General features: G+C 40.7%; 1 protein-coding gene across 1 annotated transcript in view; it reads left to right on the top strand.

The window, feature by feature from the left end:
- xkr6b (XK, Kell blood group complex subunit-related family, member 6b) overlaps positions 1-23,295 on the top strand; it is a 73,000-nt gene extending 49,705 nt beyond the window's left edge. The window contains exons 2-3 of the mRNA XM_026194570.2: positions 15,293-15,489; positions 16,258-23,295. Of these exons, the coding sequence (XP_026050355.1) occupies positions 15,293-15,489; positions 16,258-17,228 (1,168 nt within the window). The 3' untranslated portion in view covers positions 17,229-23,295. The remainder of the gene's footprint in view (positions 1-15,292; positions 15,490-16,257) is intronic.
- The last annotated feature ends 429 nt before the right edge of the window (positions 23,296-23,724 follow it).

Below are 23,724 nucleotides of genomic sequence, written 5' to 3'. Positions count from 1 at the left end.
ACTGTGATGACTTATAATTTTTTCCTCATTGTCAGTAGCTATTTGCATCGCAGTCTGCTGTGCCCAACTGCAATAGTACCTACTGGTAACCTGAAAGCGCTCCAGTATGACTAAAACACCTTTTTTGTTTTGATGACAATGTAATATGCTTTCTCTTTCACTTTCTCTCTCTCTGTCTGTCTGTCTTTTTCCCTGCACCTGCAAGGCAGATATTTTGATCTGTCACAACAAGTTATACTCAATGGGCCTGTCACAGAGTAGCAGTTGAGGCTAACACATATGCTTTGTGTCACCAGATCCCCTCAGGTTAGCAATGGGGCTCAGGGCTTTCCCATAGTGGCGCTGTGTGATGGTGTGAAGCCTGGTGTAAAAATCTGATCGCGTGTGAACGCGCGCGTGTGTGTGTGTGTTACTGTGTCTGTGTGTGTACGTTTGGGCTTTTTATTGCTTGAAAGTAAGGATGGTAGCTGTGCAAGTATTTAGGTGGCTTTTTAAGGGTTTAATTACATGTTTCAGGGAAGGATATGTGGATCTGTGCCGAAGTTGAAGTTGAATTTGTCTGAATATGAACGCGTTTTTTTGTGCATTTGTCTGCGAAACAGACAATGTCTACATTTTGTTGCGTTATGATAAACATTATACCTGTATGGCTGTGTGTCCCTGTGTGCCTCAGCAGTGTGAGAGCAGTTTCATTTGTGATGAATGAGGTGACATAGTGCATGTCAATAATGAGTTGCTCTTTCCTCACACATTTACACCTTTCTCCTTGAGAAAGCATTCCTATCTCTCAAATTAACACGTTATATGACTAATATTGCTTTTCATCCCGCGCGACTTTGAAAAAAAGGCAGGTTTGAGACTGCTGTGAGCGGGAGCTTTCTGCATTTTCTCTGGGTTATTTCCACATAAATGGAAGATTAATATATAAATGGATGACTTGATTATAGTTAAGCATTCATATGAGCTGGTATGTGTGTGCCTGTGTGCGTGTGTGTGTGTTTGTGAGTGGGAGCATGTGCGCGGTTCTATGGAGCTGCCTGCTGTATTTGCATGTCTGGAGTGAACATCTATCATCATCATCAAGGCGCTGCAAAACAGTGAGGCAGGCAGCCGCCCGCCGCCGCTCTCGGGAGAGAGACTCGAGACACTTTAAACCTTTACTGCTGCGATATCAAACGTTTCCTAAATTCCTTCGCCTGGGGGAAAACACACTCTACGCACACACATGCACAGATGCTGTTTTACATCATTTTTTTCCCTTCTCCTGTTGTTGTATTTTCCACAATCACTCGATTTATCACAAACAAGCCGTATCACAGAAAGAAGAAAACAGCCCTCACCTAAAAACCCCCCAAACCTTATTTAGCACTAAATAATACATTTTGCCATTTAAACATGATACAGAATCACCCAAGTCGCTCCATTAGAAGCCCCTCTTCCTTCATCCACAGCATATTTTTTGAAATGCTGATGGCCAGAGTGGATCAATCCATTTTTGGGAGCCAAAGGGAATTACAGAGCAGTACTACAGAAAAGAGAGGGGAGGGGGGACAGTGAAATGGTACAGCCTGATAGATAGAGGAGCGAGAGACAGCGTGTGTGAGCGGAATAGTAAAAAGAGCCCCCGAGATGGGGGGGGGGGGGGGGGGGGGGTGCATGGTGGGAGGGAGTGCAAAGGAGGGAGGAGTATGACGGGGTGGAGGCACAGAGCCAGAAAATTGCATTGCGTGCTCAGTGATTAGTTTACCTCCTGGGTCTCATTCTCTCTCACTCCTCTCCTCTCACTGTCCTCTCACTCCCCAGGTTCTTTTCTACCTCATGTAGCTTTTCCTTGTGTCTTTGTCTTGCCACTTTGGCTGCTGCTCGCCTTCTTGCACTTCCTCTGTCACTACATCACACTGTCACTTCTCTCTATCCTCTCCCTTCCTCTTGGCCGCTCTCTTTCCATTCGCTCGGTGTTATCTCCACGGCCTCAGCCCCCGTGTCCACCCCTCTTTTCCTCTTTGCATGCTGACTTGACTCTCGCCTTCATTCTTGCATTATCTTTGGGGCTCGAAAAATGCAAAATGCCACCTAAACTGCAAGCAAGCCCAGAATAATAATAAAAAAAAAAAATTAAATTTTTTTTTTTTAAAAACTGCTGTGAAGTCTATTTCTTGAGTATGGGATAGTACTGGTAGATTTACATGGGGAACTCTCAATCAGTCAGTAAGTCAAGGAAGCATTTAAACACCATAAGCCAGCCCTGCTAATTATAGTCTTAAGAGCAATACACGTGAACTTCAAGTGTCAGAGGCACAGATGCTGAATGAAAGCCAGCCTCCACATGGGCCTTTTTTGGGTCCCTGAAAAGCAAGTGGGACAGGCCTTTCTTCTTAATCCGTACATAATCTCGCTTGTCCTCTAGTTGTAGATCAGCCACAAGAACAGTGCAGGAGGGGCGAGGAGACTGAAATACAGACCGCGGGAAAGGGAGAGTAAAGCGGGATTTCGCTTTAAGCTGTCAGGGTGCTTCCCACTAAAAAGGCAGTTTGAGGTAGGAAAATGATACAGAGTAACAAACTACTGTACTCAAAGAACTCCCTGTCCTACTATTTAAGCTCCTAACATCAAAATTGTCATCAGTTGATGTGGATCTCATATAGCAACACGTGTGAGTGTGTGTGCGCCTTATTTTAAAATTCAACAGGACCTTTGACATGAAGAGCTGTGATATCAGCTGCAATTTGTAATGAGTTTGAGGTCTTTCTGAAATATCCCTGCAGCTCACGCTTTCATCTTTAAGAGGTCAAAAACAAATGAAAAAGCAACTATGGATGAGCTAAATGGTTTTGCTAGGGGTAAAAATGCAAAATTTTGTATTTGTTGCTATTTTAAGGCAGTACTGGAAAAAAAATCCCAATGATTCACTAATTAATAGTGAGCATTCATGTCTATTTCTTTATTTATCTTTTAACAGCATGTGTGGCAGCTTTTGGACCGATTATCACCATGTTTCTGAGGAATTATGGATAAATTATAGAACTTCTAGATTTGGCACTTCACGCTGCTTCAAGGATGCACATTTGTTGTACGCTTTTAGTCTTTTTCTAATCTGCATTGGATCATTTTTAAAGCTGAAATATGTAGTTTGATTGAATTAACTAATTGATTTAATTAAGCCTTCCTTTCATTTGATCAACCATCTGAATGCTGAAGAGCCCTGGTGCTGTTGATGGATGCTGAAGCAATCAGTAGCTGAATCTGCACATCCTTATCCTTGTCATGCTTTCGTCCATTACTGACCTCAAATTATCACTCTGAATCTCTGGCTGGCATCCATCCTGAAGGCAAGGTGACCAAATCTCTTTCTCTTCTCTTACCTTTCCTCCTCTTATCTCTCCTATTGCTCCTTTTTCGCCTCCTCGTCTGCCAAACATGGTCACCTTATAACCCTTTGTCTTGTTTCTTATTTTACCCCCTTCTCTCTGCTTTCCTTTAATCTAAGTGGCTGCACCATGTCACATGATCACAGCTTATTGGGTTGGGGTACCTGAGGACTGTTGCTAATGGTGACAAATGACTGGCTGCACAGAAAGGAAAAGAGAATGTGTATAGCAGAGGGGAACGCTAATATACATGATTAAAGTCAGCGCAAAGTTGGTTTTGTTCCAAGGGTTTAACGTTGTAAGAAAGATTTTTCTTCACATTTTAGTGTTTGTTTAGAAGATTTGCAGCCAGTTCTTAAAGCTAGAATAAACCAAGCATCCCCTGGTTTCATATTTCAGATGGTGTCTAACTTTTAGCACAGAAAGTAATGTAGACATCTAAGACAGTATGGGAAAGATAGAAGGGGGAGGGCTGGTGAAACATTCATATCTTATCATGTGGCATATGATGAATTTATTCGTACACCCGCGATACTGTCACCATGTAACAACTGTACTTCTGTGTTTCTAATAGAAGTCTGTGCTGGGTTACATCTGAGCAATGCTAACTACCTCTATTTCTGTTGTGGAGGATGCCTAAGAGACAACAGAAAGAAGATTTTTCACCTTGTAAACTATATCTGGTAAATCACTCTACTACTAAAGGATCCAATGTGGTTTTATAGTGGTCACCTACAAACAGCTGTACGGACCAACATTTCAATCCAGTGTCACGTCAAAATGTGTAATAGACATGCCAGTCCACCTTGTCTGTTTCATGCTTTGCCTCTCCAAAGCATGAAATGGACATTCATGCAGACGTTGCATTATCAGAAGGGGGAGCTATTATATTAAGCCAAGAAGTTCTTAATTGGTTGAACATTTACATGTTTTTGCTTTTTATTGTCACCAGGGGGCAGTGTCACAAACAGGTGGTTTGTGGGACATTCTTGTGGTGTTGTTGATCCATCGGCAAAGCCAGGGAGAATGGCGAACTTATGGACCCTGTGCACGAGAAAATGCTAACTTCCTGGTTTGAGACCGGATGTGGGGTTGTACATTTCCGGTAGCTTTACTTTGCGGTCAATCACTACTGCGAAGATATACTCCAAAATCATGTCCAAAACTCGAAAACGGAAAGATCGCGTTAAGTTACAAAGAGGAGAAGGTGGGAACACTCGCCAATGTTGTGTCATAAAAAATCTAATGATCAGTTTTGACGTTTAAAGAGTTTAGATCGATCAGTTGTTTACATCACTCAACACAAGCAGATCTGCATCACTGCATGCAGAAGACACATCGTCCACATTCAGAAGCACATCTCTGTATAGTGACAGTTATTATGATTTAAACAAGCAAATGTTCAGCATTCAAACTACAGGTGAAGAATAGTCAAACCAGATGTTTCCCCGTTATGTCGATATCAGCTAGTCAAGTACACACCTACACAGCATGTTAACAAACCGTGAAAAAAAGCCACACAAAAAATGAACGATTGCTGGTTTCTGTACATTAGTATTTATGAAGCGTATGTTGTGACTTACCTTCAAAATTACAGCGGTCCCTCGCTATAACGCGGTTCACCTTTCACCTCGCTGTTTTGTGGATTTTTTAGTGCAAGTTTGCATGCTTTTTTTTTTTTTACATCACATTGTGTCCTGCGTCCTGATTGCTGCAGACGATCTCTTCCGTGACGTCTCTCCTGTACACTATACAGTACAGAATTGCTGCATCGATCGCTAGCAGTGTGACTCTGAAATGCAGTGCTGTATGTCCACGATTTGCACCGTCAAAAAATAAAATTGGCTACTTGACTTCACCTATCGCTGGTTATTTTTAGAACATAACACCCGCAATAAACGAGGGACCGCTGTTTACAGATACTGAGAAATATAACATTTGAATCCCTTTTCTCTTTTGCTCTGAGGCACGGGGGAAAATATCGACAAGTCGATGAACATCATTTACAGATATATTGGGTAAATGCCCGAGACATCTATAGAAATGTGAATTGCCGCTTGATTCATTCATTTGCTTAACTTGTTTTGGACCGTAAACAGGGCGCGAATAGGACACCGGAAACAAAGCTCCCCACATGAGTTTCCGCACCGGAAGTAGCATATGCTAACGTGCACATAGTCTATAACGTGGAAAGAGCTGAAATGAGACTGAGTAGGTTTATCTTCCATTGTTAGAAACAAATAAAAACATTCAGTGCAGCAACCATCTGTACCTTTAGGCTATATGTTTTTATCTTCGATGTTTTTCCATGCGTCTCCCATTTGTGATGTTCGGTTGACCTCTGCATAGCAAAATCCACGTCAACCTTAGCATTAGCTGCATGCCCCCTCCAAACCTACGCAAAATGGCACAAAGGTACCACCAAAAAATAGCAAAGCTCTGATGGTTAAACGTAACAATTAGTGTTTATGATGTGCAGAATTGCTTGCTCATTAGGTTGATTAAAACATATAAATTATAAAGTTAACGGACTAAACTTGAGCTGCAGTAGATAATATGCTTATCTGACCAATTTTTTATTTATTTATTTTATGTATATCTCTGGTACATCACCTTAGGCTTCCTCAGTTGTCAGATGGCATCATGACAAAATAGAACTTACGTCTTACTAAGAGGACCAGAAGATGCAGATTTTTTTATTTTGGACTCACAACTGGAAAACAAGTAAAGAACCACAATATAATACATTTTCATTAATAGTTTTGAGGGTGCTAAGTTTCAGTTTGGGTTTTTATAGCAATACCAATTTATTACAGAACAAGGGCAGGTTAATGAGCTGGAGTCATTAGCTACATGAATGCTAACAAGCTAACTAGAAACTAGAAACTTACATCCTATGTCTTTAATGTAGTCCTAGAATCTAGGACTAAAACCTAAGCAAAAATACTGACTTTCTCATTTAAAAGACTGTCATTAACACAAATGAAAATCTGATTAATTATAATATATAGTAAATATTTAGAAATTATAATGATTAAATAATTTTAATTTATTTTACTTTTTATTCTCTCAGCTGCTCACTCATTAGTGTTTAACAGTCTAAAAGTAAAGATTAAATATAAAAACTGTATTCAAATATACACTTTTGTGAATATTCATGTTTGTGTTATCATATGTTTGTGTGCAAATATGATATAAGCTCAACAAGTACAGTGTACATGTCCTGTTTAATGTTTATAGAACAATAATATTGTTGTAAAATAGTTTGGAGCTAATAGGAAAAGTATATATATTTATTACTGATGGTTATCAGGGAAAGACAAAGACATAAGTCGCTATTTAAAAACTTCACGCCCAGAGGTCCAAGGGATGATCCAGGAATGGATGGTATGGTATCCATGGATGAATGGTAATGGTATTTTCTTGAGCACTTATTGGTCAGTAGGTGGTGATTTAGTGCTGACCTCTAATCTGGAACTAGGTTTGTAGCATTAGTTACCATGGCGATGCATCTCATTAAAAAGTGAGCTACCTGTGCAGTATAGAAAACCCAGAGTTAACCGTGAGGCTACATGCCATAATTGTAAAACACAAACCTTCTGTAATTTACAACAAGTAACTGTATTGTTAAATATTTTGTTGGCTAATTAATCCAGATACAAAGACAAAGAGCTCAAACTGATTATATTACTGCTGGAACTGGACTTTATGTAGCCGTCACGTAAAGTTTGTTGAGAATTTATTGCCAGGTTTCAATACTTGTAATAATGAATGACAGATATGATGGTGGTGGCCAATTGCTGGATGCTGAACATTTGCTCTCACTGGACTGAAAAAACAGTAAGAATGATTTGTTGTGAGCATCCGCTGTTTTTGTCTTCAGTTTCATGACTAAACTCAGACAACTAAAGCCAGTTTTGATCCAACAAAATGAATTCAAAAATCAAAGAAATTCCTCGTAAATCACAAACGGACCACATGAAACATTGTGTGTGTGTGAGACGTGTTACAATTACAGCGATAACATTTAGTCGAAACGTCAGAGCTGGTTAACCATTAGAAACTCTAAGAACTGACAAGCCGGAGCAGAGTTGACAAAGCGTCTCGCATCTCAGCCTGCCGCTCCCCGTCGCTTTCAGCTTGCATCATGTCAACCTGGTCTCCATTCAAAATTCCAGCACCTCTCAGTGTCAGAATCACCCGAAGACACTGGTCACACATCGGTGTGTGTTTGTATGTAAGTGTATCTGACTCGCTTGTGGGACTCATCTCTACTCAACTCTACCAGCTTTTCATCCAGGGCTATTCTTCACCCTAAGGAGGATAAATACATATCTGATATAGGATCAGTGTATGCTGTAAAGTTGAGCCGCACTGAACCACAAAGTGTTTCTGGAAAGTGCAAAAATCCTATAAGTGCTGGAAATGTTAACATTTAAAAAACAACAACATTTTGACCCCTTTTCTTTTTTCCCTACTGGAAGCTAAAATGTTGACTGGAAGAGATGTTTGCTGTAACAGTTTTCACTGGCATGCTACAAATTGGTAACTGATGAATAACACAACACTGACATCACTGTTAAGCTCCTGCCAGAGTTGTGACACTTCCATTGACTGGAAAGGGCAAAAAGAAAAAGAAAACTGACTGATTCAGAAGACAGCCTCCTTAAATGTCCTTGAGCAACGAGCAGACCCGTACTGACCTAACTGGTAGAGTGAAAGCATAATGTTTTCCTTCAGAAGTCAAGCATTACTTCTGATGCTTGACTAGAAGTAATGCTAATGCTATGTAGCCAATCATACATAGACAGCTATCTGTTTGTTGCCCCTGCTGACATCTCCGTGAGATGTTGTGCAAGACAGAAGCATCCATCCCTGTGCTCACATACGGTATGCGACTGTGGTAAAGAAGAGATTGTGTGTGTGTTACATCACTTTGTGCATTCCCAAAACTATTTTTCTGGAGTTAGTGTTGGTATATGTGTTCATAATGAGGCCCACAATTTTTTTTGCACACACATACATATACAAACACACACACGAGAAAATTCTGTGAAAGTCTGAGTGTGACTTTGAGTCTTCAGTTACAATATTCAGTTTTCTGTATGATAGGAAAGGTTGTCCAGTAAAGTTAGAAAGGCCAGAAGGATGTACAAGCTGAAAGAGATAAACTGAACAAAAAAATAAATTGTTATGTTATAGTACATCGAAAGGAGCCAGCTGAGGTGATTCGGGCATCTGACAAGGATGCCTCCTGGGCGCCTCCTGGGTGAGGTGTTCCGGGCATGTCCCAATGGGAGGAGGCCCCGGGGCAGACCCAGGACACGCTGGAGAGATTATATCTCCCGGCTGGCCTGGGAACACCTTGGTGTTCCCCCGGATAAGCTAGAGGAGGTGGCTGGGGAGAGGCAGATCTGGGCTTCTCTGCTTAGGCTGCTGCCCCCGTGTCCCGGCCCCGGATAAAGCGGAAGAAGATGGATGGATGGATGGATGGATGGATGTTATAGTACTTTTTTATCTAACAGTAAACAACATCACCATCATCCAAAACCAAGTTTTAGTCTAAAGCCCCCTTGTTTTTTGTTTCTTTGTTTGTTTAAGGGCTTTGAATCTATGTGGACCTTTCTTTCTTTGCATGTTCTCTCTCTGCCTGTGTGGGTTCTCTGCAGGTACTTTCAGGTTAATTGGTGATTCTAAGTTGGCTGTAGGTGTGAATGTGAGTGACAGTGGCTGTCTGTCTCTCTGTAGTAGTGGTGTGACAGGCTGGTGACCTGGGTGTACCAGGGTGTACAGTGCCTCTCACCCTATAACAGCTGGGATTACCTCCAGCACCTTCTGCAAGCCTGAAATGGAAAAAGAGAAAAAAAAATCAGTAAATCTTCCTTTCAAAAAACTGCAATGTCTGGCATTTTTTTCTTTTTGTTGTTGTTGTTTTTTTAAAGACCATTTTTATCTAATAATAATTAGTCAGTACAGTGATTAGGCTTTGTTCATTTTCTGTCAGTCGGCTAATTAATAGATTAATTATTAAATAATTGTTGCAAGTGCTATTTGAGAGTTTTACTGAGGTTGTTATAACAGGTCTCAACATACACTGAATTTTCAAGGTTGTGGTAATATTGTGAAAGTATGGACTCGCAATGGGACGTTTTCTACAGTTAAATTCATGAAGGCTGGTGCTGGAAGAAGTAGTACGTGTTATAACCACTTTGCCTAGAACAGAAGAAAACTTAATCCCATCCCAGAAGAAAGTGTATAAGTGTTCTGAAAAGAGATAAAGGCATAAAAAGTAAAGATATTAAGCAAGAGGAATAGAGGTGTAAAACTCTCTGATAAAGGAGGTTTAAGCCTCATTGAGAGTCGATGTGTGGCCCCATGGAGTGACTCAGGGTGTGACTCATTGCAGCACACACACACACACGCACACACACACACACACACACACACACACACACACACACACACACACACACACACACACACACACACACACACACACTTTTTTATATACCCACAGACTTTGCGTATGTTACATGTCCCCTGTGCTTAGTGTTCTGCAAGAATCCCACCTGTTTCAGCTGATGCATGAGCTCTGCTTCATGCTGCTTGTGATTGTCTTATGAATCAGCCTATGACAAGATATGAATACAGCCTGAGCTGCTGAGCCTTCCCACGAGCATGACTGAGAAGACAGATGCTGTTAAACTTGGCAAGGTGCGTGTGTGTTTGTGTGTGATCCTTTTAACCGCACTCTCGAGAGATTAGTGTAAGGGTGGTTGGATGACTCAGTGGTCAATGACTTTGGAGGAGAAGGAGGAAAAACGCAGCCAAGTCTTCCACATGGTGTGGGTTTGTCATTCCACCCATCTCTTACAGCAGCTCATGCTCTGATCTCAAGATGTCATACAAATAATACAGTTCAGTGTCTGGATTTGTCCTTTAGCGCTCCCGTCTTGGTTTGGTTAGTATATTTAAAAGGTAGAAAGACCTCGTGGTTGTGATTGTATACATGGGTGCAACGTGCCATGGTGATGGGAGCTTTTAATGGCTGCCTGCACTCTGACAGCAATAGCAGACAGCTGGTCTTGGAACATGACCCCGGCTTCGCATTGAGCTGTTAGGCCATGCGTACGCTGCCTAACGAGCCATGAGTGATCGCTATGATCTCACCACAAATAATTCATGAGGAGCCCTGTAGAGGAGCTATGGACCTAAAAGGGAAAGGAGGGGAGAGGAAAACGCATCAGGGACTCGAGGAGTACCCCAGCGTAAGTGGAGAGAGGGTCAGGAAGGGAAGGGGACGAGGAGAGAGGGGCAGAGATAGATCCGTCTGACAAATGTGCCTGGAAAAAGAAAGGAAATCCCCCCTATTACCTACCGTGCTGACAAGTATGTGTGCGCAATCATGTATCCATCTTTGTGTGTATGCGCACGCTTTTTTCTCAGAAGACGTTTGTGTGTTACTACATCTGAAAAGGCACAGTGGGAGTGTTAACAGTATGCATCACAATCGCAGGATGTGTGTGAGATTGTAGGAAGGGAACGTGCTATGTGTTTGTGTGTGTGTGTGTGTGTTGGATACATGATGAAGTGAGCTTGGATTTTTCTGACAGCCCTGAAACCCAAAGTGTTTAACTCTACAAGTTTTTTTGCTGAATCCGAGGCAGTATGAGTTTATTCTGAGAAACGAAAACAGCAGACGAGAGTAAATGACAGATGTGGTTTAGTTTTGTGTCCTTAGACGTGCTGAAGCAGTCTAAAAATAAATTAAGGGCTAAAATATTGTCATTTAGTTTCTTTTTAGTTCCTGTCCCATTATTGTAGTTTTTCTTCCATTTCTTTGTTTCCTACACATCCTGTCTGTGGCTTTTTATAGGTCCAATCTTTAATTTTTATTGTCACTTAGTTTAGTTAGATAATCACTTTCTTTTAACATTTTTGCTTCCAATTTTGCTTTGTTTTCTCACCCCTGTGAGTGTCTGCTCTAAGTGATTATTTCTACCTGTACTTTGTCACCTGTCAACTGTTGTCCTTGGGCATTAAAATGTGTCATACTTTTTTTTTTTTTTTTAACCTTTTCATTAAATATTTACTTTGACATGTTTTGTTTTGTTGACCCAGATTTTCCTCAGTTTTGGTCATTTTTCAAAAACTGAAGCTCAACTAGCATGCGTAATTAAGCTGTTTCTCAGGGACTGGAGTTTTGACCTCCATTTTTAGCCAGGAACTTACCCAAGCTCTCACAGTGCAAGATCTGGGGTACACAGTGGACGGTTGGCAGTCCATTGCAGGGCTAAAACAGAGAGACAGACAAGCACTCAAACATATTGTCCATTTAGAATCGCTAGTTAACATAATATGCATGTCTTTGGACTGTAGGAGGAAGCCAGGTCACCTGGAGAGAACCCACGCAGACAAGTAAACCCAACACAGGGAGGCTCCAGCGGAGTCTTGCTGATAGTGTTAATCACTGCACCACTGTGGTGCCACAATATGTCTCACAGAAAAAAGGAAAACCACAACCTTAATGACTAGTGCCACTAGTATTAAAGTGCCAATGCTAAATTGTGATGGTGACCCTGTTTAGCATCAGCCTGCTAGCATTATTTCACTCATGTTAGCATGCTGGCAGTAGCATTTAGCTAAAACACTGCTGTGGCTAACCACAGCTGCTCATTTCTAGATTTTTTTAAGTGCACAAGCTATGAAGGCCATGAAGATTACTGTTTCTGATGGTGGCACTACAAACTAGTGAGACGTATCTATGGAACACAGGCTAATGGAAACTGGGGGATGGAGACAAAGGGCCTGTGTAGGTCTCTGTGGCATGTCATTAGTGAGGGAGTGGGGTTGACTTGTTCCATCTGACATTTACCAGTCTCACAGAAAATGTCACGGAATGCCAGCCTTTACCTCTGAATATAATGGTGCCTCTTGCAGCCCAGAGCTATTGATGCCAAAAAACTTGCCCATTTTGCCCCTCTGTTGTTCCTCTTATCCACTGTCCTGAGAAAAACCTTCATCCCTGTGCTCCTAATTTCCTTGCCAAGCCAGATCTAGCTCTGCTTTACTCCATTACTCCATGCAATCCCACTGCATGGAAGGGCTTTATATAACAACTTTAAGAACAGAACAGATCTATTACAGTAAGTTCAAAAACTTTATACTGTATGCGTATTTCATGGTTATGTATGTTTTATGCCATTTTTATTCTATTTATCAACCACATTTTCAATTCTGCTAATGACAGTATGAGCTACCTATAGAAACCTACTGTTGAACCATGAACATGTACCTCATTATACAGCTAGTGTCTAAAGTCTGCAGATTAAGATTTTCTGTCCTGCGCTGTCAGTTATGTTTTAGCCAAAGTGAAAATGCATCATTAATATATCATTAAAAGTTTTGTTTATTGGGGTATAAATTACAAAATATGATTAAATATTCCTAATATTTTCATTTTTAAAAGACCAAAAATAGCAGAAAAAGCAGACATTTTTAATGTTTCTCATACATTTCTCATACACTGGTTTTAATATGCATAATATGCATACTGAACTCCTCCTTATCTCCTCTTTGCAGATTAAATAGTGTAGCATTATTAGCTGTCTAATGTCATGTACATATGTCAGATTTATAAAGTGGAATAAGGTAATATAACAAAGTACTGGCCATACAATTGCAGCACAATTTGGGATGGCCTACAGTAAGACAGTGATTATGCTGTGTTAAAACAGCAAGACCTGAAAAAAAATGGAAACTGTGTCATGTAGTGAAAGAGCGAGTCAAGACGTCCACTAAGAAGTCAGGTTTTACTAAAGGAATGTTAAAATATTGCTACATTGCTACATTTGATGGGCCAAAGACCCCTATCCTGAGATATAAAGTTGTGTATCTACACCCTCATTTTGCTACACAGATCCTTATGCTGGAGGATAATCATATTGTCATTTCGGGGAAACAAAGCATATATAGAGGTCATCAATTATAGCTTGAGCACAAGTAATTATGTACCATATGTATATTAAGTGTTCTCACATTTAACTGAAAGTCTTGTCTCTTAATTGGAGTTTTATGGTAAGGAGGAATCTCCTTCAAAACAGTGACCAAAATCAGTCAGACTCTATTTGACAAACGCATTCTTTACAGTGCACTGTTCTCAGCCGCATTTCAAATTAAACAGCAATCTCTTACCCAGTACCCAAATGCAAAAGCTAATTATGCTGAAAACCACTCATAAGCATTTTCTGGTTGTGTTTGTTACGCTGCAGTGAATTTGGGTCTCACTTTTAGGAGCTGCATTTAGATCCTTTGGTTCTCTGTTTGTTTGGGGGAGTGCTACTGTCTAGTCTATTTCTGTCCTTGCTACACTATTGTCCTCGGTTGACTGCCTTCACATCAAGTGCTGGATTTATCTGGCCACTCTGCCAGCTCAGGCAGATAGACCCTGCAGCTACCACCCAATATGCAATAGAGGAAGTGACTGTTAAGATAACTATAAACCACTATAACTGTCAAAGTCATTTATGATAACAGTTTTTTCTAGAAAGAAGAAACAGCCCTGCTTTGATTTTGTTGTTTTACATTTTTTTTGTTCTGTTGGGTGGATTGATATTTCCACAGAGGATTTTTAAGCATGTTGTGAGACGTTCCTGACCACAGTAGGGATGTCAGTGAGCTCATACAAGGCTGAACTTGGAAAACTTTCTGAAATCTCATTATAATTTGAACGTGGCATGGTATGATTGCACCAGAAGTGAGATTCAGTTACCTTCCACATCTCAGCTGCATTACCTAATTCTCCGGCTTCATCAGAGTCACTTCACTATTATGAAACCCCTTCAGTCATGAAAGTAGCCACTGCACCAGCTGACAATATGAGTCATGTGCAGACATAGAATTATTATTATTATTGCCTTGCTTACTATCCTGTCCTACTTTCATAACAAGTTCGATCACCGCACCATTGAAGGCCAGAGAGATGATCATGCGTTTTCAATGCGATCATACTAGTGGTGTGTTTTTCTGCTTTAGACAGGGCTCCGTCTATGCTACAAATCATTCTTTTTGTTTGATTATTTGTTTTATCACAATTTTATCACTGAAAATTCACAAGGTTTTGCAAGATCCATTAAATATTTGAACCATTAAAGTCTACTTAATCTGTTAGCAATCTGAAAATCGAATTTTCCACATTAAGAGCTGATTATGTGATTACACAGTTGGATATACAGCATAGTCACCCAAAAATGTATTTAGATGCACCTGTGATTCTATTTTTTGCTGTAATTGTCAAAAAGTGATAATGTTACTTTGTTTATTATTAGATCACAGCGAGCGGTTCTTACCTGCATTATCTTTAAATGTGTTTGTGATATTGGGTCCACCCCATTAACATATTCTCTGTGTAATATAAATATAAACCCAATATGACCTCAATAATAAAAAACAAACTATCATATCTACAAAAACTGAAATTGAAGGAACTTCATAAAGTTGTATTAATGTTGTATTGGATTGTGGTGTATTAGATTTAACAGTTGTGCCTAATAAAATAAGCAATGAATTTCTTAGACTGTTAGGATAGGTTACCATGGTTATTTTCCTTCTTTTTTTCTGTTTTATCAGTTTTAACTCTACAGCGCACTGCTCTGAGAAAGACTAGCAAAAGTTAGCTTGAGGCACAGAACTCATCAATATATTGCTGGTAAAGCATGTAGATATGTTTCCCTTTTTTAGTGCTGCTAAGAATGCCCTCTAGTGTTGACAAAAAAAGTGATTTCATACTTACATTTTTGCCTGTTTTGCATAAATAATGTAAAGTATTTATTATTGTGTAAACCGTAAAAGACTTGAACGCTGGAACTGTCTAATTCTTCACCTCCTCCACCTCTCTCTCTGTCTCTCTCTCTCTCTCTCTGCAGATACATCCGCACGATGTACCTCGGCATTCAAAGCCACCGGCAGAAGGAGAACCAGCGGCGTTTTTACTGGGCTATGATGTACGAGTATGCCGATGTCAACATGTTGCGGCTGCTGGAGACTTTCTTAGAAAGCGCCCCTCAGCTGGTGCTGCAGCTCTGCATCATGATCCAGAGCAACAAGACTGAGTGGCTGCAGTGTAAGGGCTTCTCTAAGGCTGTGCATGAGGAACATTTGATTCTGATATTTTGCTGACAGTTCAAGACATTTTCTTTTTTTGTGTGTAATGCATCAAACACGTACCGAGGTCGTCACATGCCTCCATAATCTCCAAGCGACAGTCCATTTTTTGTGGAGTTCACATATCAGCTTATTTAGTGTTACCAGCAGTCTTCACCACTTGTATCAGGTTTCCAACACTCACCACTCTTGTTACTGAAACCTCTTTTGCAATTCTAGTTTTCTCTTGGAATACAGTTCCCCAAGGAAGGCAATTCAATCATAACAAGTGATACCCTTCTCCGCTGGGGTGTCTTTAGAAACGCCATCAATACATTTGCAGAGAGGCAGTATGTTTCTGCTCTGCAGATAATACTCTATCATTTTTCATGCAGCAGGTTACTGCTCCGACATATCTGCTGTCTGTACAATTATATGTCTTAAGGAAACTGAATTGGTGCACTAAACGGAGACTGTGTTGACTGGATGACGTGGGATCATCCTGGTAATAATATGCCTTTGAAAAAATGTGATGGATTGCTTTGGATGTAATAAAACATACTGTTTGCTAGGAACAGCAGCAAGTCCAGGATAAAACCATAAATCTTCAGGTTATGATTCATGCTTAAAGATGAAACTGGAAACTTCTCTCGGATGTTTTTAGAACCATCTGTCGGTAGGTGTCAGTATCTTTTTAATTCTTAGCTTTCCTCTGCTTTTGTTTCCTCTCTCCTTTCATTTTCTCTAGGTCTTTCTGCCGTGTCCTCCCTCCTGTCCCTGGCATGGGTGCTAGCCTCTTACCACAAGCTTCTGCGTGATTCACGTGACGACAAGAAGAGCATGAGTTACAGAGGTGCCCTGGTGCATCTGTTCTGGCGCCTTTTTACCATCTCTTCACGGGTGCTCTCCTTTGCCCTCTTTGCCTCTGTTTTCCACATCTACTTTGGCATTTTTGTGGTGCTCCATTGGTGTGCCATGGCTTTCTGGGTCATCCATGGCGGCACTGATTTCTGCATGTCCAAGTGGGAGGAGGTACTGTTCAACATGGTGGTGGCCGTGGTCTATGTCTTCTGTTGGTTCAATGTACGAGAGGGCCGGACACGGTACAGAATGGTGGCCTATTACACAGTAGTACTGTTAGAAAATGCCATCCTCAGCTCCCTTTGGTATGCGTATCGCGACCCAGCCACCACTGACGCCTATGCCTCTTTTGCCCTCTGCGGCGTCTTCCTGTGCTTTGCCTCAGGTGTGGCCTGTATGGTTCTCTACTACGGGGTCCTACACCCCATGGGCCCCCGACTGAGGGTGCTGGCCAGCTCCTGCTGTGCTGAGCTGTTGTGGGGCCTTCCGTTACCCCCTGAAGCTGAGCCAATGGCTCCCACACCAGGGCCCCGTGGCTCCCAGGCCACTCCAACACGGGGTCTGGCAGGGGAACATGTGGACTCAGACGAAACAGCCACAGACACCTGCCTTCCAGTTTTCCAGGTGAGGTCCACAGAGCCTGTGGATGCAGCTGGTAGGCCCATCCGACCTGAGGGTCCACTCATCAAGATAGACATGCCCAGAAAACGTTACCCAGCCTGGGATGCGCACTTTGTGGATCGGCGCCTGCGCAGGACCATAAATGTGCTTCAGTATGTCAGCCCTAATGCGGTGGGCATCAGGTACAGGGACGGTCCACTTCTTTATGAACTCCTGCAGTATGAATCCTCCCTCTGAAGGCTTCTCCCACAGCTCTGTCATCCCCTCATCCACAATATGATAAACATGCTCTTATTTTCTTTCACTTCTCCCCTTTCCTTCTCCCCAGATATGATCTCTTTCCATCCCGCATTTCGACTCTTTCCTTCTCTCATCTGTGGTCACTCAATTTCCTGCAGGAGATGTGTGTTTTGTCAACCGGAAATCTGTTAAGACAGTCTAAACACACAGTCATGATTTATTTTTGGAAATAAACATACAGTACAGAGAGAAAATTATGAACCTAAAATATGTTATGTGATATAAACAAATCCCTCTGCACTGATATAGGGGGATTATGTATGAGAGTGTAGATAACATATGAATGTTTCATTATGAAATGTGTTTAATGCATTATACTGTATTGGTGATTGAACCTGTGAATACTTGTGAAGGGCATACTGTATGTCCCCGGGACTTGCGCAAAGCCTGCTGGGAATGATGGAGGAGAGGGGGCAGGTCTTTGCATATGCCCACATTTACCACCATTCTTTATGTAACTCATTGAACTATATGATAATGTTTACGAAGTCCTCAGCCTAAAATTCCTTTAATGATTCTGTAAATTCTAACAATGCACACAATCACAAATTTTTCCAAAAGACACAGTTCTGAATATATCTCCCTTCAGCAAGCTTATATGGCACAAGAGCGTCCCAGCTATGCCACTTTTGTTACAAATTTCAAATCAAAACTACAGCCTGCGTGGAAGAAAAAAAAAAAGCACACTGACCTTCAATCAGTTTTACCCACACAATCCATTTTTATAGTACAGACTGCCCTCCAGTGGAGGCAAGCTCCAACAGCATGCCTTAACTTATAATTGTATTTTTTTCCCCATATGGTTGTGACAGCACTTGAGATAACAAAACACAATGAAGGGACTGTAGTAGAAATGAGCACAACGTTTTCTAAATTTGTGAGGAAGTAGAAAATCATATGAAAAACATTCCAAACACAAAAAAGATTAGAGGTGTTTAACAAAGACTGAAGGAGCAAAGTGCAGAGACAGCCTTCAAGGAATCCTCCACCATTCCCTTTTGAATCCTTTTTCAACCTCCCTATGTTGTTTTTATATTTAAAAAAAATGGTTTAGGTAATACACACTTATTGGCTGCAAAGCCCTGTAATAGGTTATTGGGGGGAAAAAAGAGGTCTGAGAAGATATTTCTGTGCTATTATACTTCAGTGCATATTTGTGTCCACATTGATAGTTACTGACATAGCTTTATATTTTGCCACACACACTTTTTTAACATCGCCATGTTTAAAGGTATATTCTCCTCAACATCAGTGTGCCCTAAAAGAGATGATGCTCTTATATGGGTGTACAGGGCAACTGTGCTGACACCTGCTATATCGCAGTTGAAACAAAGCCAAATCGTATCTTACAGTACTGTCTTTCCAATTTATTCTGCCCTCCCCCCTTGAACCAGTTGAATGAGTCTGTGCGAAACGTGTGCCATCTAAAGGCCTGCTGTACAGCAATTATACACTTAAATACATCTCCTGCTGAATCTGCAGGAGCTCTCCAAAACCGATACCCAAGGGAAGACACTGAATTCACTCGAAGAAGTGAACGCAGTGATCCTTCGAAGTCAAAGGAGCTCGACTAACATTTCTAGAGAGGGCTACAATTCATGAGAAAAAAAAAAAGAATGCTTTTCATACTTCAATTGTATCTATTTACTCGATGACTCATCTGAATACGTATATAATGTGTGTTTTTTACATTGTAGTGTTTGGCATGACTTTAGTATGAGGCATTAGTACAAATGCACCCAACAAGGGATGCCCAAGAGCTCTACGCAACACAGAGATTCCTTTTCCCCCTGGCTCACTGGCTTTCTGCTTTGCTGTGGCCTCACGTGCCTGCTAACATCGTACTGTAAAAGGCAGACACCATGTGACTCAGGGCTAAAGGTGAAAGAGGGTTTTTGCCAGGGTTGGAAAAGAACACGAGGGCAGATCGTGGCAAAGGGCCTGATTGAAGTTACGTATGATTCCTTGAATGATCGTGTGAAAAGGTGAATGTTTGGCCCGGCGTGTGCTGAAGTGTTATCAAGTATGCTTGAACGGTTCTGGGTGCATGTGTGTGTCCTCAGCCCTTTCCCACGATTCTGTTCTCCTGCCGATTGTTCGGCTCCATCCTCGGTTGCTGCTTCGCCCTCTTCCCCGTCTCTGCGGTGCTGGGCCTTGGTGCGCTCCCGTGAAAACACTCTCACACTCTCTGGTAACTGAACAGCGTAGTTGAGGCTGAAACAAACTGAGATCCTGACATGAGAACATGCAATGAGGTACACTGCCATGACCAAGAGCTTCAACATCCAGGGTCTGCTACCCTTCAGCGTAAAAGCGATGTTCAGCCCTGAGTAATTGAGAGCTGTTGGGTCAGCTAGGCTGGAGCAAACATCCGACACACCATATGTATAGATATACATGTGTATGCAAATAACCAACTTGTTCACTGTTTACCACAGTAGCCAGAGTATAGTTCCTCTATGTTGTAGTGAATGAACAGCCATGTTAATAGTTCATTAATAAGTAAATAATGAATAATAAGTATTGTTAAACTAAAAAAAATCTAAAAAACAATTAAAAAAACACTTAAAACAGCCAATACAGGGGTTCCTCAGGACCAAAAAAACAAGACCACTGAACCAGCTGACTCAGGGGTGTCTCAATGCAGTTCTCATCTCCAGGCATGTCCTCAAGGGTCTCCATTTTTTTTCCTTAACATACTGCATCCTAGACGACTCCTCGGCTGGGACTGTACCACTAAATTATGGTTTGCACATTTTTATTTATTCATTTCCTTCGTGGGAATGATTATTCATTGTGATTAACGGGCGTAGGGGCAGTTTTTTGTGGTAGTTGGCTGCCTGGCATATAGTGCATCCTTTCTAAACACTGCTGACCTTTTCCAGAAGTGGACACATGTCCAAATCAGGTGCAAATACACTGTGACTCATTCATTTTTGTGTGCATGTGTGGTTGTGTGTGGAATGACAGTATTGTATAGATTCAAAAACAAGATTATGTACAACTGGGCTGCATTTCATTTAGTGGTGCTTGACACGTGACGCAGAATATTTACGCCTGCGTAACCGTGTCATTAAAATAAGCATAATAATGGCTAGGGATGCACTGATCGTTAATGCCGATACCAATGTTTTCCATGTTGTTGTTATTTATTATCACTTTTACGCCAGAGAGTCAAAGATATCTATACTTACAATTTATTTTCATTTAGTCATCACAGAACAGGTGAATATTGACCACTCCAACTGGTAAAGATAATTCTTTTTGCAGATATGCCGATATTAGTTGCTACTGATACCAGTGTTCATTACGTTGGTGCATCCCTAGTAATGACAGTTAAAGTAATTACAAAGAGTCTATATGTACAATTCTGGATTTTTATAGAACATGCAGTATATTTTAAATATTTCTACAGAGCAATCACCACTTTCTCGCAATCTGTAACTAGTAACAATGATTAGCTAGAAGCCAGATAATAAGCGGATTTTACGTTTTATGTATTTTTCTTGTGTTCTTTAAATTATACACGGGTTTCAAGAGCTAAGCTACACACAGGTTTAAGCGGGAGTAGGAAGTATACTATTTCGTGTAGCATTCAGGCTGCCACACTTTATACCATAAACAAGGTCACAGAGAAATCCCTCGCACAGGACAGTTTCTGTTAGGTTACCTTCCAAACACCACATCGTCCGAGAGCCACAAAACACAGCAAGAGGATTTGAACAGCAAAGCTTGCTCTTCTCAGTCCTTGTTGTGCCTTGTTACTTTGGGTGCTTCGAACCAGCCATGGCAGCCAGGTCCGCAAACAAATGCCAATGTCTTTCTTTACTTGTTTCATGTGCCAGCACACCCACCAAGATGATAACACCAAACAATATTCTTCCTGTCTGTGACCCCTTTCCCACCCTAAACCAGATCAAGCCAGGTTCTCAATTCTGTGAGCTAACACCTCCGTTGACAGTGCTATTTAGTCTTACAGTTTCATCTAAGATGTCATCTCGAGGACTGCGCTGTTTCCTCATTATGGTGTTACATCTGGACTTTACTGTGTGACAGAATCAAGTGATGGGTATTGTGTGAAACCCAGTAATTGGTTATGTCAAAGACATAGGAGAAAAAGTACGGCAATACTGAACATCTTCTGTACTTGAACCCAGGGTTCCTCATCTTTTCGAGTATGACGCCAACCCCAGCTGATTCGGCGAGTAACAATATAACAGTTAATAGTCCGTTTAAAAGCGTTAGTTCTGAAGTGTTTGATGGAGAGTCACGGTCGCAGATAACCAGCCAAGTTACCGAAAGATTTGGCCAATGATTGTTTTTGTACTTTCGTCTATGCCTTTACATCTTCTTCTGTCTTGCAGTTATGAATGATTTGTAGTGCTAAGGCGTAAACTTTCTGTGTCGTTTTCTGTGTCTTGTGTGAACAATACGTCCTCTAGCCAAAACAAAAATGCCTGCGTTTAGAATACAACATGGAAGAAACTGACGACAAAAAGCGCAAAAAATCAGTTGTTACGTCTTCTTACTGTGGAATGATCACGAAACAGGCCCAATCACTGCTTCTCTTTTGAATAACCTCATTTTCTGGATTTTTCTACCACCTCCCAGCATGCCTTTATGACTCATCGTGAGGTGACCCTCAGCATTTAGCATGCAAGTGCTCTCGACTGCACAAGAAACCCTCTGATTTTTGCATTAATGTGTAGCAACAGGCCATTGTAGTGTTTGACCTGGTTCGAGTCTATACCTTTGTGTCATGACCATCCGTTTGACCACAGGGGCAGAATGTTCAGATGTTAAAAAACGGTGCATTTTTGTTTTCTTTTTTTTTACTTTTATTCCTTCTTTACGTTTTTGTTCATAACCTGGTGCTGAATAAATACATTTAAAAAGGTGCTACCGCTGTGGACTAAGAGTCCACTCTTTGGCTTTAGCCTTCCAGTTGACTGAGAGATCCTGCATACCACAAACGTGCAGTCTCAAAATGCTCTACAGCCAGCACCTCAAATCCACACAGTTTACAGCAGAACTCAGCTCTCAGTGGTGCCATTTTGATTTCCCAGTCTGCACAAAAAAAAACAAAAAAAACCCAATAGTTACTCTACTGCTCATATAAGATTTATTCTACTGGGTTCCGCATACGGTACGTTTTTGTTTTACTATAATTCAGTCTGCACTAGGATTTTTTCTTTTCGGACAGAATGAAAATGGCAGATGACAAAATGCATCTTTTTAGCAAATACACAGGAGCACAAATGTACTTCTGCTAATGGAATTTGGGTAAAATATATATATATATAGAACGTGATTGCTGTGTTGTAAATTCCTGTCATCTATATGTCCTTAATCTGTGTGTATCTAATTTTGTTGTTATTGTAGAATTGGCTGTAATATTTTGTTTGAAAATGGATTTGATATTCCAACGAAGCGACTATGGTTGTCATATTAATTGCTGCTGATTTTTTGGAATCGTTATCAAAGGTGTTGGGAAATATTGCTTTGTTTATATTCAATCAATTTATAGGTTGTGTTAGCTTGTTGGTGTATTTCACAAATCTATCAGGATACTCCGTAGGCTATATGGTATATCCGGGGTATTCCAAAAGTTGGCACAATGTTAGTACTCAAAAATTGCTACAAATGTAGCATGTTTATGAAAGTGGACCCGTACGACCCATGTTGTGATTGAGTACATATAAGGAATGATTTCTTTGTTGTTGTTAAATATAAAATGTAAGTAAATTGTTTCATGGAATCCCCATTCTTTAAAAAAAAACAAAAGAAGCAAAACTGATGTCCAGTATTGTACCTACACCCTATTTTTGGGAACAATATGAATATTATTAATAACATATGGTGCTAAAGTTTTTTTTGTATGTTTTGGTTTTTAGATGAAAAGAGAAATATTATGCTGAAAATGTAATGTTAAGCCTTACTGTAGATTCATATATCAGACTGTTCATCCCAGAAGAGAAAAATAAATATAGTATTTGAAAGTGCACTATATATCTGTAATGTCTTCACATGCATGTCTCACATTTTTGTCAGATGACTGTGACTGCAGTCGGACTTTTTTACCAGCTGGGGTAAGAAGGGAAAAGCTGTTTCTGAATGTGACCCATATAGGTTGGGATTAGTAAGTAAAAGTAAGCACAACTGTATGTTCGAGAAATGCTTCACAATAGAAATGTACATCCTTTAGTTGAGCTTGTTTAAACCCTGCACACACATGCACACACATACACATTGGCTCTCCAGAATACAAGACAAAATGCAATAGTTTTGCAGATCCACTGCAACTGAATTAAGTAAGTGTATTTTCATATTTGAACATAGACTGCTAAAGACAACTGGTAAAAAAAATAGAGAGAGGGAGCGGAAGTGGAATTTGTAAGTTAGCTCACTTATAAATGAGTGAACAGTCTCTAAT

This window comes from Astatotilapia calliptera, chromosome 15 (assembly GCF_964374335.1).
Source record: "Astatotilapia calliptera chromosome 15, fAstCal68.1, whole genome shotgun sequence".
Lineage (NCBI taxonomy): Eukaryota > Metazoa > Chordata > Actinopteri > Cichliformes > Cichlidae > Astatotilapia > Astatotilapia calliptera.
Note: the sequence above shows the minus strand (reverse complement) of the source record. Positions and strands in the feature narration are given on the sequence as shown.